This window comes from Elephas maximus, chromosome 17 (genome assembly GCF_024166365.1).
Source record: "Elephas maximus indicus isolate mEleMax1 chromosome 17, mEleMax1 primary haplotype, whole genome shotgun sequence".
Taxonomy (NCBI): domain Eukaryota; kingdom Metazoa; phylum Chordata; class Mammalia; order Proboscidea; family Elephantidae; genus Elephas; species Elephas maximus.
Window position 1 is genome coordinate 61,635,646 of NC_064835.1, and position 15,290 is coordinate 61,650,935.

Consider the following 15,290-nt stretch of genomic DNA (forward strand, 5'->3'; position numbering starts at 1 on the left):
GGGCCATTTGTGAAGGAAAAGATGAGACCAGAAGACTGGAGTTCCCACTTGGTATGTCTTGAGGGAAGTATAACCTTCAGATGCAGGTAATACCAATGAGGCCAGGGCAGCTTAACCCAAGGATCAGGTGGTCCAGAGGAGCCAAGGATGGGGGTCTGGGAAAAGGCCTCTTTCCTCTCCCAAAGTGACCCTCTGCACCTCTACCTGTGTACCTCCTGCCAGTAAACTTGGGAGTCTGAGCAGATCCCAACAGGGGGATTTTGATCTGGAACAATGAACAGAGGAGCTTCTTTGGACCTTCTGGTCCCTCCAACTCTTTCCATGCCTCTGGGTCTGAGAAGATTCAGGTTACCCCTTCACCAGCCCCAGTCCAGACCCTTCTAGGTTGGGTCTAAGTTCTGTTCCAGCTGGGGCCCCTCAGTCAGCAATTGCAGAGATACCTGGCCACTGGGTGAGATCTCTTCTCCCCAGGACCCCAATCCAGGGTCTCTCTAAGCCTGAACATCCCTTTCCTTTCTCACTGTGCCTCTCTCCTCACCCACCCTTTCAGACAAGGTGGCAACTGAAGCTACCTCTGGGGTTGGTGAGGCCTGCGTACCTCTGAACTCCTCACTAGGGAGCACCTGAGGGTCGCGGCCCCCTCAGAGTACCCTGTGGAAAACCAAGATGAACTCTTAAACCTGTTCCACAAAATGGCTGCCTCAAGGAGATTGCTGTCCCCCATGCCCCCACCCCTGATGGTCAGGAACAGGCTCCCTAGACAGCTTCTCCCCTTGCGCCACACCCTGCAGAAGGCCGCCGGCTACCATCTGGACCTGTTCTGGGTAGGCATCCTCATGGCCCTGTGCTCCTTCATGGGGCTCCCCTGGTACGTGGCTGCCACAGTCATCTCCATCGCCCACATCGACAGCCTCAAGATGGAGACGGAGACCAGTGCCCCTGGGGAGCAGCCTCAGTTCCTGGGGGTGAGGTAGGAGGGACTGGGGATCACGGAGAGTGGTCAGGTTGGGGGAGGGGAAGCCAGCTTTGCTTTTACGATGAAGGCATTTGGGCAAAAAGGACCCCTGTTCAGCCCAGGAACCACCAGGATGGGAGTGAGCTTCCTGAGAGGAGTTCTAAGTGGTGCTTGCTTCTTAGTAGACTCCAGGGAGACATTCCCCACCCCATGCACAGGCATGAGCACCTATATAGGCCACTCAAGGCCCCCCACAGGACCCCTTTCTGACCTGTCCTTTTGTCTCCTCCTCAAGACCCTCATGCCTCCTGTTCACACAGCCCCCCAAAGCTCTCCTGTGAGTTCAAGCCTGCCCAATCTCCATTACCTTAGGAAAGCCTTCCCAGGAGCTCCCTGTGGCCAGGGCCTATTCCTTCCCTTGGCTTCTGTCATGCACCATGTCCAGTCCCCGACCCATTTTAAAAGTATATCTTCTGCCTCTTACGGTCTCTAGACATTCATGAAAGCTGTTGTAAGAACTTCTCCCTACGGCCTCGGGTACCTGGGCCCCTGCCTGCCCAAATGAGGCTTTTCTACCAGGTTGCAGCACTCAGGACTGGCCAGAGCACCAACCTGGGCAGATGTTGCTAGGCCTCTGCACTTGGGGAAAACATACATGATGCCCTCTGGTCCCTGAATGCCTGCTCAGCCAGCCGGCCGGGACTCCTTCCACACCACGCGTGTGCCTGTCCTGAGTCCTGACTAATCATGCCCCGCAAAAGTGCAGATCTTATTATAATCAAAGGACAGGGACTGTTGTTAGGTGCCATAGAGTTGGTTCCAACTCATAGCGTCTCTGCGTACAACAGAACAAAGCAGTTTGGTCCTGTGTCACCCTCACAATCCTTGCTATGTTTAAGCCCATCGTTTAAGCCACTGTGTCAGTCCATCTCATTGAGGGTCGTCTTCTTTTTCACTGACACTCTACCTTACCAAGCATGATGTCCTTCTCCAGGGACTGGTCCCTCCTGATAACATGTCCAAAGTACGTGAGATGAAGTCTCGCCAGCTTCGCTTCTAATGAGCATTCTGGCTGTACTTCTTTCAAGAGAGATTAGTTTGTTCTTCTGGCAGTCTATGGTATATTTGATATTCTTTGCTGGCACCATAATTCGAATGCATCAATTCTTCTTCCGTCTTCCTTATTCCTTCTCCAGCTTTCATATGCACATCAGGCAATTGGAAATACAATGGCTTAGGTCCTGGGCACACCTTAGTCCTCAAAGTGACATCTTTGCTTTTTAACGCTTTAAAGAGGTTCTTTGCAGCAGATTTACTCAATGCAATACATCCTTTGATTTCTTGACTGCTGCTTCCATGGGTGTTGATTGTGGATCCAAATAAAACGAAATCCTTGACAACTTCAATCTTTTCTCCATTTATCGTGATGTTGCTTCTTGGTCTAGTTGTGAGGGTTTTTGTTTCCTTTAATGTTAAGGTGTAATCCATACTGAAGGCTGTGCCTTTGATCTTCATCAGTAAGTGCTTCAAGTCCTCTTCACTTCCAGCAAGCAAGGTTGTGTCATCTGCATATCCCAGGTTGTTAATGAGTCTTCCTCCAATCTTGATGCCCTGTTCTTCTTCATACAGGCCAGCTTCTGCACACAGATTGAATAAGTATGGTGAAAGGATACAACCCTGACACACACCTTCCCTCATTTTAAACCATGCAGTATCCCCTTGTTCTGTTAGAACAACTGCCTCTTGGTCTATATACAAGTTCTGCATGAACACAATCAAGTGTTCTGGAATTCCCATTCTTCAAAATGTTATCTGTAATTTGTTATGATCCACACAGTCGAATGCCTTTGTGTAGTCAATGAAACACAGGTAAACATCTTTCTGGTATTCTCTGCGTTCAGCCAGGATCCGTCCGACATCAGCAATGATATCCCTCATTCCATGTCCTCTTCTGAATCCAGCTTGAATTTCTGGCAATTCCTTGTTGATGTACTGCTGCAACCACTTTTGAATTACCTTCAGCATAATTTTGCTTGCATTTGATATTAATGATATTGTTTGATAATTTCCACATTCTATTGGGTCACCTTTCTTTGGAATAGGTAAATATATGGTTGACCAGGTAGCTATCTTCCAAATTTCTTGATATAAACAAGTGAGCACCTCCAGCCCTGCGATTGTTTGTTGAAACATCCCAAGTGGTATTATGTCAATTCCTGGAGCCTCATTTTTTCCCAGTGCCTTCAGTGCATCTTGGACTGCTTTCTTCAGTACTGTTGGTTCTTGATCATATGCTACCACCTGAAATGTTTGAATATCAACCAATTCTTTTTGGTACATTGACTCTGTGTATTCCTTCCGTCTCCTTTTGATGCTTCCTGAGTCGTTTAATATTTTGCCCATAGAATCCTTCAGTATTGCAACTTGAGCCTTGAATTTCCTCTTCAGTTGTTTCAGTTTGAGAAATGCCAGGTGTCTTCTTCTCTTTTGGTTTTCTAACTCCAGATCTTTGTACATTTCATTATAATACTTTACTTCGTCTTTTTGAGCTGCCCTTTGAAATCTTCTGTTCAGCTCTTTTACTTCATCATTTCTTCCATTTGCTTTAACTATTCTATGTGCAAGAGCAAGTTTCAGAGTCTCTTCTGACATCCATTTTGGTCTTTTTTTTTTTTTTTCGGTCTTTTTAATGACCTTTCGCTTTCTTCATGTATGATGCCCTTGATGTCATCCCACAACTGGTCTGGTCTTTGGTCATTAGTGTTCAGTATTTCAAATCTATTCTTGAGATGGTCTCTAAATTCAGGTGGGATATACTCAAGGTCATACTTTGGTTCTTGTGGAGTTGTTTTAGTTTTCCTCAGCTTCAACTTGAACTTGCATATGAGTAAGTGTTGATCTGTTCCACAGATGGCCCTTGGCCTGATGATATTGAGCTTCTCCATCGTCTGTTTCCACCACAGACATATTTGGTTTGATTCCTACGTATTCCATCCGGCAAGGTCCCTGTGTATAGTCACTATTTATGTTTTGAAAAAAGTATTTCCAATGAGTATGCTGTTGGTATTGCAAAATTCTATTGTGTGATCTGCCATGTCACTTCAATCGCCAATGCCATATTTTCCAACTACTGATCCTTCTTCTTTGTTTCCAACTTTTGCATTCCAATCACCAGCAGTCATCAGTGCATCTTGATTGCATGTTTGATCAATTTCAGACTACAGAAGTTGGTAAAAATCTTCAGTTTCTTCATGTTTGGCATTAGTGGTTGGTGCATGAATTTGAATAATAGTCATATTAACTGGTTTTCCTTGTAGGCATATGGATAGTATCCTATCATTGAGTGTTGTATTTTAGGTTAGATCTGGAAATGTTGTTTTTGATGATGAATGTGACACCATTCCTCTTCAGTTTGTCATTTCCAGCATAGCAGACCATATGATTGTCTGATTCAAAACGGCCAATTCCAGTCCATTTCAGCTCACTAATCCTAGAATATCAATCTTCAAGCATTCCATTTCATTTTTGACAACATCCAGTTTTCCTGGATTCATACTTCATATGTTCCATGTTCTCATTATTAATGGATACTTGCAGCTGTTTCTTCTCATTTTGAGTCATACCACATCAGCAACGAAGGTCCTGAAAGCTTTACTCTATCCACGTCATTAAGGTTGACTCTACTTTGAAGAGGCAGCTCTTAGTTATTTTTTGAGTGTCTTCCAACCTGAGGGGCTCATCTTCTAGCACTATATCAAACAATGTTCCACTGCTCTCCACAGGTTTCACTGGCCAGTTTTTTCAGAAGTAGATCACCAGGTCCTTCTTCCTAGTCTGCCTTAGTCTGGAAGCTTAGCTGAAACCTGTCGGCCATGGGTGACCCTACTGGTATAGTTGAAGTACTGGTGGCATAGCTTCTAGCATCACAGTAACATGCAAGCCACCACAGTACAACAAACTGACAGATGAGTGGTGGAGGACAGGGATAATGAGCACTTTATATCACATTTAATTCTCACAACAAGCCCACAAGGTACAGGCCATCGTTATCTTCTTTCTACTGAAGCTCCAGATGGTTAGGGATTTGCTTAAGGCCACACAACTAGTAAGCGGAAGAGTCAGGATTCAACCCAAGTCCCGTCTGGCACCCCAGCTATTAGCCACAACATTAAATAACCTCCTGAGAACACCCCTACAAAATGTCCTTGCCTCAGTCAGGGGCTTCCTCTCCTCCCAAGTAGGGGTCAGATGGGCTTACCCTCAGTCAGGGGTTTAGTCCTGGGATCGGGCAGCCAGACAAACCCCAGTACAGAAGCCCCTGAGACCCGGGCGTTGAATACAACCTTCATGGGCCCACAGAGGGACAGGAAGGGCTGGAATGGTCACTGAGCATCTCCTAGTTCACCCCAGCCTCGTGCCCTTCTTTGCCAGGGAACAGAGAGTGACCGGCATCATCGTCTTTATCCTGACAGGAATCTCCGTCTTCCTGGCTCCCATCCTGAAGGTGAGCTCCATGCCCCATCTAGGTCCCATTCTTCTCACAGGCCCTGCACCTGAGAAAGCACTGGGCTGATGCCTCAGGGGTGGGAAATCGTCATCATTATTGTCTGTAATACGGCATCATTTATTACCATTGCCAAGTGTCCCTTTCCACCTCAAGTCCGCCCTCACCTTTCTGGAGGACACTGCTCCCTCAGGAAGTTCTGTCAAGTTCTATCCCTTGATGAGATCAGGATCTTCTGGTTTATGGCTCACTGGAGGCCTCCTTGCTCACTTTTTTCCAAGGTTTAAAACTTGCAAGGGGAAACAGTTAATGGCGATGGCTGAACAAGATGAACATCATTAATGTCACTGAACTGTACGTGTAAAGATTATAGAAATGGCAAATGTTTTGATACCTACATATTTACCACAATTAAAAAAAAAAAAAGTAAACATTCTGACCAGCGACACAACAGATGGTCCCGGATAGAATGAGAGAAAAACGTAGACTTACTGGACTGGTAGAGACTAGAGGATCCCCGGAGACTATCGCCCTGAGAAATCCTTTAAATTTGGAACTTCACTCACTCCCGGAGGTCACCTTGTAGCCAAATAATGGATTGGCTTATAAAACAAACAATATCACCTATGAGTACTGTGCTCCTTTAAATATTTATCTATGTGAGAACCCCACCATCACCGCCATTGAGTCGATTTGGACTCATAGCAACCCTATAGGACAGATACATGTGAACAGTCAATATTTACCCTAAAGCAAAGATAAGAAGGTAAGGGGTGGGGAAGGGTGTGGAACATTCTGGGAACAGAACAACCAGAATAGAAATAACGAGAATGCTGACACATTGTGAAAAATGTAACCAATGTCACTGAACGATATGTACAGAAATTGTTAAAAGGGAACTAAACTTGCTGTGTAAGCTGTCACCAAAAATACAATTAAAAAAAAAAAAGTCATTCTAAAAAAATTATTCAAAAATTCGGCTTGCAGGGGGAGGCTTCTCTGGCTGTTTCTTGGGGCCTGTGTGCTGCTCCTCTGCCTTGCAGGTCTTGGGCATATAAACAACTTTCCCACACAGTTCAAAGCTCCTCTTGCTTGTGTCTTTCCAGTCCAGCTGGTAGACACGAAATCAAACACGAGTACATTTGGAGCATGAGTTCCCCAGAATGGTCCCTTTCTGGTTGGGAAAAAAGTGTTCCAACCAGGTTCCTCCATCTCTCTCCATTCCAGCCACTAACCTACCAATCTTGCTTTCCTCTGATTGTTGTTAGTTGCCATCCAGTTGGCTCAGACTCATGGTGCCCTCATGTATAACAGAATGAAACATTGCCTGGTACCTTGATTCCAAACCAACCAAACCAAAGCCTTTGCCATTGAGTGGATTCTGACTCATAGTGACCTTATAGGAAAGGGTAGAACTGCCTCATACAGTTTCCAAGGAGTGGCTGGTGGATTTGAACTGCCGACCTTTTGTTTAGCAGCCGAGCTCTTAACCACTGCGCCATCAGGGCTCTGGTCCCTTGATTAGTACCTACAAAAGACTTTCATTTCTTAAATTAAGCTCGTCTCAATGTTTTGCAAATATTTTCCCACTTTGAAGATCTCAAAATAGCTCACTCAGGGGTGACCTTGTAAAAACCAAAAGACTGAAGAACCATCATGTTAATGGGTTGTTTTTTGTTTTTAATAAGGTTTTTTTTTTTTTTTTTTTTTTATTACTTCTGGGCTGAGCACACCTGAGCAGTATGTTTGAAGTTGGGTATGTTTTTAAGGGGTTTTCCATTGCACAAGGGACAGATTACATGCAGGTGGGCAGGCATTTTGTTCTGAGTTCATGTGAAATGGCCAGGGAATATTTACTTTTGTGGAGAAGATTCTAAAGCACCAACCATTGTGCTTGTCTGTCCTGATACTCTTTAACAGGCAAAGGTTTGTATAAAAAGAAGCTGGGATCTAAGAACAGCATACTGTAGGGACCAAAAGTCCCCATAATCATTTGGCACAGAGCAAAGTTCATGTTCCGGTGTTAGAGAAGCAGACCTTATGTGATTCCCAGGCATACTGCTGAATATGGTCAGCTATTCTGTCGCTTCTCACCAGCTGACAACAGAAGTACCTTTTTGCCACTTTACTGAGTCATTAATATTTGAAAAGAGCTTTTCCCTGGGGACTCAAGGAAGATATATGCTGATTCATCTAGAATTCTAGATCGCACCCTAATCACTGATAGTAATTTGATGTCATGGGCTTGATCACATTTGAGTAGATCACAGAGCAATTAGAAAATGTCACTACAGCTTCCCTCCTTTAGTTCCATTTACAATGGGATCGATGATTTTATGGACACATAAATTATGAGGTTTCTAGGCTTTTTACGTTCAGATATTTGACATATCTGATTGTGATGAATTTTGTTTTATGCTGATAGCATGCCCTCAGGGGTATAATTAACTGAAATGAAAGCAGTTGTGTGTGTATGGTTTGCCGTTGCCAAAGCTGTCGAGGATCATAGCTTTGTGTGGTCACATTGCCCGTTCTTGGGTGATGCATTTTCAGCAATAATGGAAACTTCCTTCTGTTTCAGCTCTTGGCTCAAATGTTGCAACTGTTTCCAGCGATGGAATGTATTTCTGTATTAATTCATGCATCTTATAAAAAATAAATGGGCTTTATAAGTGGGCTAAGATGCCAGGTGTGGGGAAACGTTCACAGAGAAGTTTTCGTGGGTCCACATAGCTCTGAATGCTCTGAGAGCATCTCTGTATTCAGTCATGAATGTACAACAAGGGTGGAAAAAAGCCTAATGTCATTTTATTTAGCCTCCAGTTAATCCATTTGATAAATTTAATAGCAGACTTCCCTGGATTTTTATTGATCCTAAGATTCAGAATTGCTGATTTGATTGTATCAAGCTATATATATTTATAAAGCTAGGCTTTTAAAATTGTTATTTAAGTAATTAAATCATTCTTACTAGCTGATATTGAGAGGTACTAAATATAAGATTGATTTTAAGTTAAGGAAAAGATAATTTCATCTCTTTGGTGTAGCCAATTGAAGAATATAATATAATTTAATCCAGAGCTAAGGTTCTTTTTTTTTAAGGTTCTAGAGTAAAACTACTCAGCACTTATTTCCAGTGAAAAGAATTTTTCCATAAAGCTTGATTAACTTTTTGCAGCTGTAAGTGTGCCCATGTCTGTCCAATTAGGCATAGCTGAGTATTAGATCCACAGGGAACTTAGAGTGGGGAGCCATCTACCCAAGTCCAAACTTTAGTTAAAATCTTTAATTCTTGTTTATGTAGCCAGCAGAGCAGTCCTCCAAATGCTCCTGGTTTTAGAGAGTAAAAATTAGATCCTAGTACCTAGTTAGTGTTTCTGTTTTTATTGTTTCTATATCAGTTATTGGAGCCCTGGGGGCACAGTGATTAAGAGCTCCACTGCTAACTAAAAGGTCTGCAGTTTGAATTCACCAGCTGCTCCTTGGAAACTCTATGGGGCAGTTCTACTCTGTCCTATACAGTCACTATGAGTTGGAATCAACTGAGCAACAATGGGTATATCAGTTATTAACTGTATCTCTTTGTGTACCAATTCCTCCAGCAGAGTTCTGCTGTATGTGCCTTGAATTTTGATAAGGATAAAAATCGCCCGGTGTCTCGATAAATACAGAGCCTGGGTGGTACAAGAGGTTGACAATCAGTTGCTGACCTAGAGTTTGGTAGTTCAAACCCACTCAGCAGCATCACAGAAGAAAGGCCTAGAAAACTGCTTCCGTAAAGATTGTTGTTGTTTTTCGTGTGATTGAGTCTATTCCAACTCATGGAGACCCCATGCGTGCAAAGTAAAACTGCTCCATAAGGTTTTCAAAGCTACCACCTTTCAGAAGCAGATCAGCAGGCATGTCTGCTGAAGTGCCCCTGAGTGGATTCAAACCACCAACCCTTGGGCTGGTAGTCAAGCACTTAACCATTTGCCCCACCCAGAGACTCCTTTCCATAAAGATTTCAGCCAAGAAAACCCAATAGAGCAATTCTACTCTCTAACGCATGGGGTCACCATGAGTCGGAATTGACTCAATGGCAACAGGTATCTTGTTAAATGCAAATAATGATTTGATAGGTCTGGGGTAGGGCCCAAAATTCTGCATTTTTAACAAGCTTCCTGGTGATAACAATGCTGTTGGTCCAAGGACCACACTTTGAGTAGCAAGGAGCTAAATCATCTCTCTTCTCTCTCCTTCCCTCCCTCCCTGTCTCTAGGTATCTATGATGAATGGTTCTACTGACATTAGATACCGTAATGTTTATTATTAGAGGATTGGGGATCCCCTGCAGTCCTTCCATCAATTTTCAAACATTTGGTTATCTTGCCAAATGGGGGCGCTGGGGGCCAAAGTGGGCGTGATTTTGATGAGCGACATTAACGACTTCCATGCTCAGCTCTGCAGATTGCCAGTCCATCCCAAGGTTTTTTTGTTTCTTTGCTGGAAACTTGTCATAGCTTTTAAAGACTGTGGATTTCTGCATTCTGCCTCAGAGGAACTCCTGACAACATCAGAAGTTCCCCCTCTGGGCCCCATGTGTTCTTCTAGTCTCAGCCTCAAATTGTACAAGTAGGCTCTGATATCCTTATGGTTGTGGGATTGTGATCGTTGTTGATGGCGTTAACTGGTGGTATAAAGCTGACAGCAAACATATATTTTTGCCACTTTACTGTATCATTAATATTTGAAAAGAGCCTTTCCCTGGGGATGAAAGGAGTATTTATAAGGATTAATCTAGAAATCTAGATTACAGCCCAGTCACTGGTAGGAGTTTGATGGCATGGACCTTTGGAATTTGCTGAGAAATTTGCTTGAGCCTGCAAATCAGAGGACTGAGAAAAATTTCCTAGGCTTGATAATAAGGTGACTTTATAATTAGTTAGTGATAACTAAAAATTATCTAAGACTTGGCCTAGTTCTCCTGTTTGATGTGGACTTCATACTCATTAGGGCAAAAGGCAAGTTTTAAGCCATCTTAAACTTGTGTTATTACAGAGTTCAGCTCATTTTTTTATTTAAGATTTTATTTCTCCCTCAATCGCTCCCATACTTTGAGGGTGATTTGGACAGTGTTTGTCTTAGTCACCTAGTGCTGCTATAACAGAAATTCTACAGGTGGATGGCTTTAACAAAGAGAAATTTATTTCTTCACAGTGAAGTAGTCTAAAAGTCCAAATTTAGGGTGTCAGCTCCAGGGGAAGGCTTTCTCTCTCTTTCAGCCTTCTCATCAGTCTTCTTGCAGACTAGGAGCTTCTCCCACAGGAACCCTGGGTCCAAAGGACACGCTCTGCTCCTGGCACTGCTTTCTTTGTGGCATGAGGTTCCCCTGTTTCTCTGCTCACTTCTTTCATATCTCAAGAGATTGCCTGAAGCACAATCCAATCTTGTAGATTGAATCCTGCCTCACTAACACAACTGCTGCCCATCCTCCCTCATTAACACCGTAGAGGCAGGATTTACAACATATAGGAAAATCACACAGTACCAGGAATCATGGCCCAGCTAAATTGATACACACATTTCGGGGGGGGGGGCGGGGACATGATTCCATTCATGACAGTGTTGTTCATTGGAACATTTACCTTGTTTCATAAGTAGGCAAAAATCTCACAAGCCATGTACAAACAGAATCATGCAATGGCCCTATATTTACTTTCTTTACTTTTTAGTTCAAATAATTAGTTTACAGCATATGGATCCAAATGATGCTTTGTGTTAAAAAATGAGCCCAGTCTGGTTGACTTAAAAGAAAGGTTATTTATTTAGTTAGATTTATTGACATTCTTAAATGCATCTAAGAGTTGGACAAGGAGGCCTGGTAGCACAACAGTTAATCACTCAGCTGGTTACTGAAAGACTGGCGGTTCAAATCCACCCAGCAGTTCCACGGAAGAAAGACCTAGCGATCTGCTCCAGTAAAGATTACAGCCTGGAAAATCCTATGAGGCAGTTCTGCTTTGTCACATGGGGTCACTACGAGTCGAAATCAACTCAATAGCACCCAACAACAACAACAAAAGTTGGGTACTCTGTACTGGCATAGTGTTTTGTGCTCTCCAGGGAGTTCCAACAGGGCAACCTGAGTGCAAGGTAGAGCAACCTTTGTTCATAGCGGTGAGTCACAGGTCCAGACAAGGGAAAGCAGAAGAGAAGCAGAAAGCCAGCTTAGATAAACAGCAGAGAGATACCTCGAAAGGCATGTAAAGATTTGTAGTGATGATGGTAGAACAGTATGAATGCTGTGATTCCATTTTTGTAAAAGCAAACAAGCTGCCTGTATGTATGTTTAGAAGGAAAGGTACCCAGCAAACATTTGTAGTTAGTCGGTTGTTAGTTTATACTCTTGTGTTTTGCTTCTTTTTTTCTGAGCATGGGTGATGGATGAGAAGTCCTCGGGTGGTGTAAACGGTTAACATGCTCAGCTGCTAACTGAAAGGTTGAAGGTTCAAGTCCACCCAGAGGTGCCTCATAAGAAAGGCCTGGCAACATATTTTCGGAAAAACCCTATAGAGCACAATTCTACTCTGATACACATGGGGTCGCCATGAGTCAGAGCTGACTCGATGGCAACTGGTTATGATGGATGATACTGTTAAGTGTCTTTGGTACTCAGAGCCCTGGTGGTTCAGTAGTTAAGGGCTCAGCTGCTAACCCAAAGATTGGCAGTTTGAAACCATCAGTCACTCTGCAGGAGAAGGATGTGGCCATCTGCTTCCATAAAGATTACAGCCTTGGGAACCCTGTGGGCAGTTCTACTCTGTCCTGTGGGGTCGTTATGAGTTGGAACCGACTCGACAGCAATGGGTTTTTGGTTCTGGTTCTTTGGTACTCCCTGCTAACGTAGATCGGCTCACTAAGGGTCCCAAGCACCCTGTAAGCCTCCACTCTGAGCAGAGCAGCTTCAGGAGGGTGCCCTCAGCTGGGACTAGAGTTGGGAAGGGGCTGACAGAAATGATGGGGGTGGGAATGTGTGGCATTTTCCCACTTTGCGGAAGTTATGTCTTCAGCAGACCACATGGCATCCAGAAGGGTGGAAGGGGGACAGGCAGGGAGAACAGCTGCACTCTGGACTAACTACCTCAGCTAGAGAAGGGACAGTAGAGCCCAGAGACCCTCATCTCCCACCCCACCAACACTCTGGCTGCAGGTCTGCTCTCAGACACTCAGCTCCTCCAAACATCCAGCTCCTCCTCCATATGGAGAGGGCCAGGGGCAGGCCAGGCTGCCTCCATGGCTTGGCAGACACCGTCAGCCACAACATGGAGGCCACAGTCCAAGGTTCTGCTTCCCTGCCTCTCATTTCAGTACATCCCCATGCCAGTGCTGTATGGAGTCTTCCTCTACATGGGCGTGGCCTCCCTGAATGGCATCCAGGTAAGGCTTTCTCTCCCCAGGCTAATTTGAATCTGCAGTCAGCATCCTATGTCTGGTTCCATGTCACCGAGGCATTTTCCCAGTTCAGTGAAAGAATAATAGTATAATAACCCTGCCATTTACTATGTGCAAGGCAAAATAACTATAGTAGGTGCCTTCTAGATGTTATATAATTTAATCTACATAATTACCCTATGAGATAGGCCCTCTGATCCCCATTTTACAAATGGGAAAACTTAGGTTCAGGATTCAAAAGCCAGATCCGTTTGACTCCCATGGGCATTTCACCACACTCCTCAGCTTTCCTAAGGCAACTCCCACAGAAGACATTTTGCTTTGTTTTTTATTCACCACGATACCCCAGTATGTCTCAGATAGGTTGTGTTGCCAGCAAGTTGCATTTCCTTGGGACAGTGATCATTTGCGGCCAGTTCCAGGGCTGTACCTCGCACCCAGGGTTCAGGGCCCCCCTGACGACCCCTCTATGTCCTCCTAGACACCTCCAGGCCCCCTACTGTGGGACCTTAAGGCCTGACCAGGGTCCCCCTCTGCGGGACCCCACCGCGGCCCCCTCCCTCAGCCCCCCGTCCCAGGAGGCCCACCTAGGGCCCCACTGCCCGGCTGAGGCCTCGCTCTCCTCCCAGTTCTGGGACCGCTGCAAGCTTTTCCTGATGCCGGCCAAGCACCAGCCGGACCACGCCTTCCTGAGGCACGTGCCCCTGCGCCGCATCCACCTCTTCACCCTGGTGCAAATCCTCTGCCTGGCGGTGCTCTGGATCCTCAAGTCCACCGTGGCTGCCATCATCTTCCCGGTCATGGTAAGGTGGCCCGGCTTCCCCTTCCTGCTTGGAGGTTCGCCTTGCAGATGGCAGAAGGCCTAACGCCCTCGGGGCCACAGAGCAGGCACTGACCAAGTCCAGGTCAAATGAAGGGGGCGGGGGCATGGAGAGGAAGGAGTGTCTGTGCCGTGGGTGCACCCTGCCGTGACCCCCAGCCCACCGCCACCCAGCTAAGGTCGGGGCAACGCAGCAGGAGTGCTAAAGCCACCCCACCTCCCTGCTCTGCTCCGGGGAGGGACAGAGAAGCCAGATGCATTCAGGAAGGACACCTCGCCTCCCCACTGTCGATTTCAAACCAATCTCAGAAGTAGATCCTTGCTAAATATGAATCTTCTTCACCATTCAAAATAACTGAATTTGAACAGATAGTGGGGGGAAAAAAGAAAAGAAGAAAAAACTAGGATCAGAGATGAAGAACTTCAAATCCCAATGACGTTAATGTAACATTTGGGTATGCGGTTTGTTGACCGTTCTTGCAAATTTTATGTAAGTTTGAAATTATTCCAAAAAGGAAAAAAATAGCCAACAACATCATGTCTCTGGCCCCTAGATGATCCCACCTGAGCCTGGGCCTGGGGATGGGGGAGAAGCCCTGGCTGGCCTGGCTTAGGGCCCAAGTGAGGATTCAGAAGTGGAATTCCAGTTCTTGGAGTCCTGGAGGACTCCAAGTTCATGGTTCTTGACTGGCTGCTCACAAGGATCACAGCAGAGCTTTTAAAACTATGCATGCCGGGGCCTCACCCCAGATCAATTCAATCAGAATCTGTTGAGGAACTCAGACAAACAAGGGTGTTTTTAGTGAGACTATTAAAAAAAACATTGCGGTCAGTTGATTCTGACTCATAGCAACTCGTTAGGACAGAGTAGAATTGCCCCATAGGGCTTCCAAGAAGTGTCTGGTGGATTCAAACTGCTGACCTTTTAGTTAGCAGCTGAACTCTTAACCACTACACCACCAGGGCTTCCAGTAAGCTATGGGTGAACAGAAACGTGCAGCCAGGGTTGAGAACCACCACTCCAAGAAGGGCCCTCGGGCTTCAGACAGGATGGGAGAAGGGAGAGGAGAAAGCATAACAGTAGTAACAATTACGTTGACAGTGGTTTCCTAGGTCCTCACATCAACCCCTGAAGTACTGTTGTTGTGTACAGTCAGTCATTTCCTACTCACAAGATTTCCAAAACTGCAATCTTTACAGAAGCAAACTACCACATCTTTCTCCCACAGAGCTGCTAGCTAGGTGGATTCAGACCACCGCCTTTAGGTTAGCAGGCGAGCACTTAACCACTGTGCCACCAGGGCTCCTTGAAGTACTCTTAGTAACCCCGTTTTTCAGATGAGAAAACTGAGGCCCAAAGAGAATGAGTGAGTGACCCAAATCACAAAACCAGGAAGGGGCAGGGCCAGGATCCATCCCCCCCAACCCACACACACATTGATTTATTTTAAATTTACATATAGTAAAATTTATTCTTTGGGGCCCTATGAGTTTTGACAAATGCAGAAGTGGTGTTCCGCCACCACAGTCATGATGCAGAACAGTTCTGTCACTTCCCAAATTCCCTTGTGCTGCCC

The 15,290-nt window shown here is 45.2% G+C and overlaps 1 protein-coding gene across 5 annotated transcripts in view; it reads left to right on the top strand.

The window, feature by feature from the left end:
- SLC4A5 (solute carrier family 4 member 5) overlaps nucleotides 1-15,290 on the top strand; it is a 101,358-nt gene that overhangs the window by 77,610 nt on the left and 8,458 nt on the right. For all 5 annotated transcript variants that reach the window (XM_049856591.1, XM_049856592.1, XM_049856593.1 and 2 more), the window contains 4 exons: nucleotides 792-970; nucleotides 5,387-5,459; nucleotides 12,810-12,878; nucleotides 13,523-13,696. In XM_049856591.1, coding sequence (XP_049712548.1) covers nucleotides 792-970; nucleotides 5,387-5,459; nucleotides 12,810-12,878; nucleotides 13,523-13,696 — 495 coding nt within the window. The remainder of the gene's footprint in view (nucleotides 1-791; nucleotides 971-5,386; nucleotides 5,460-12,809; nucleotides 12,879-13,522; nucleotides 13,697-15,290) is intronic.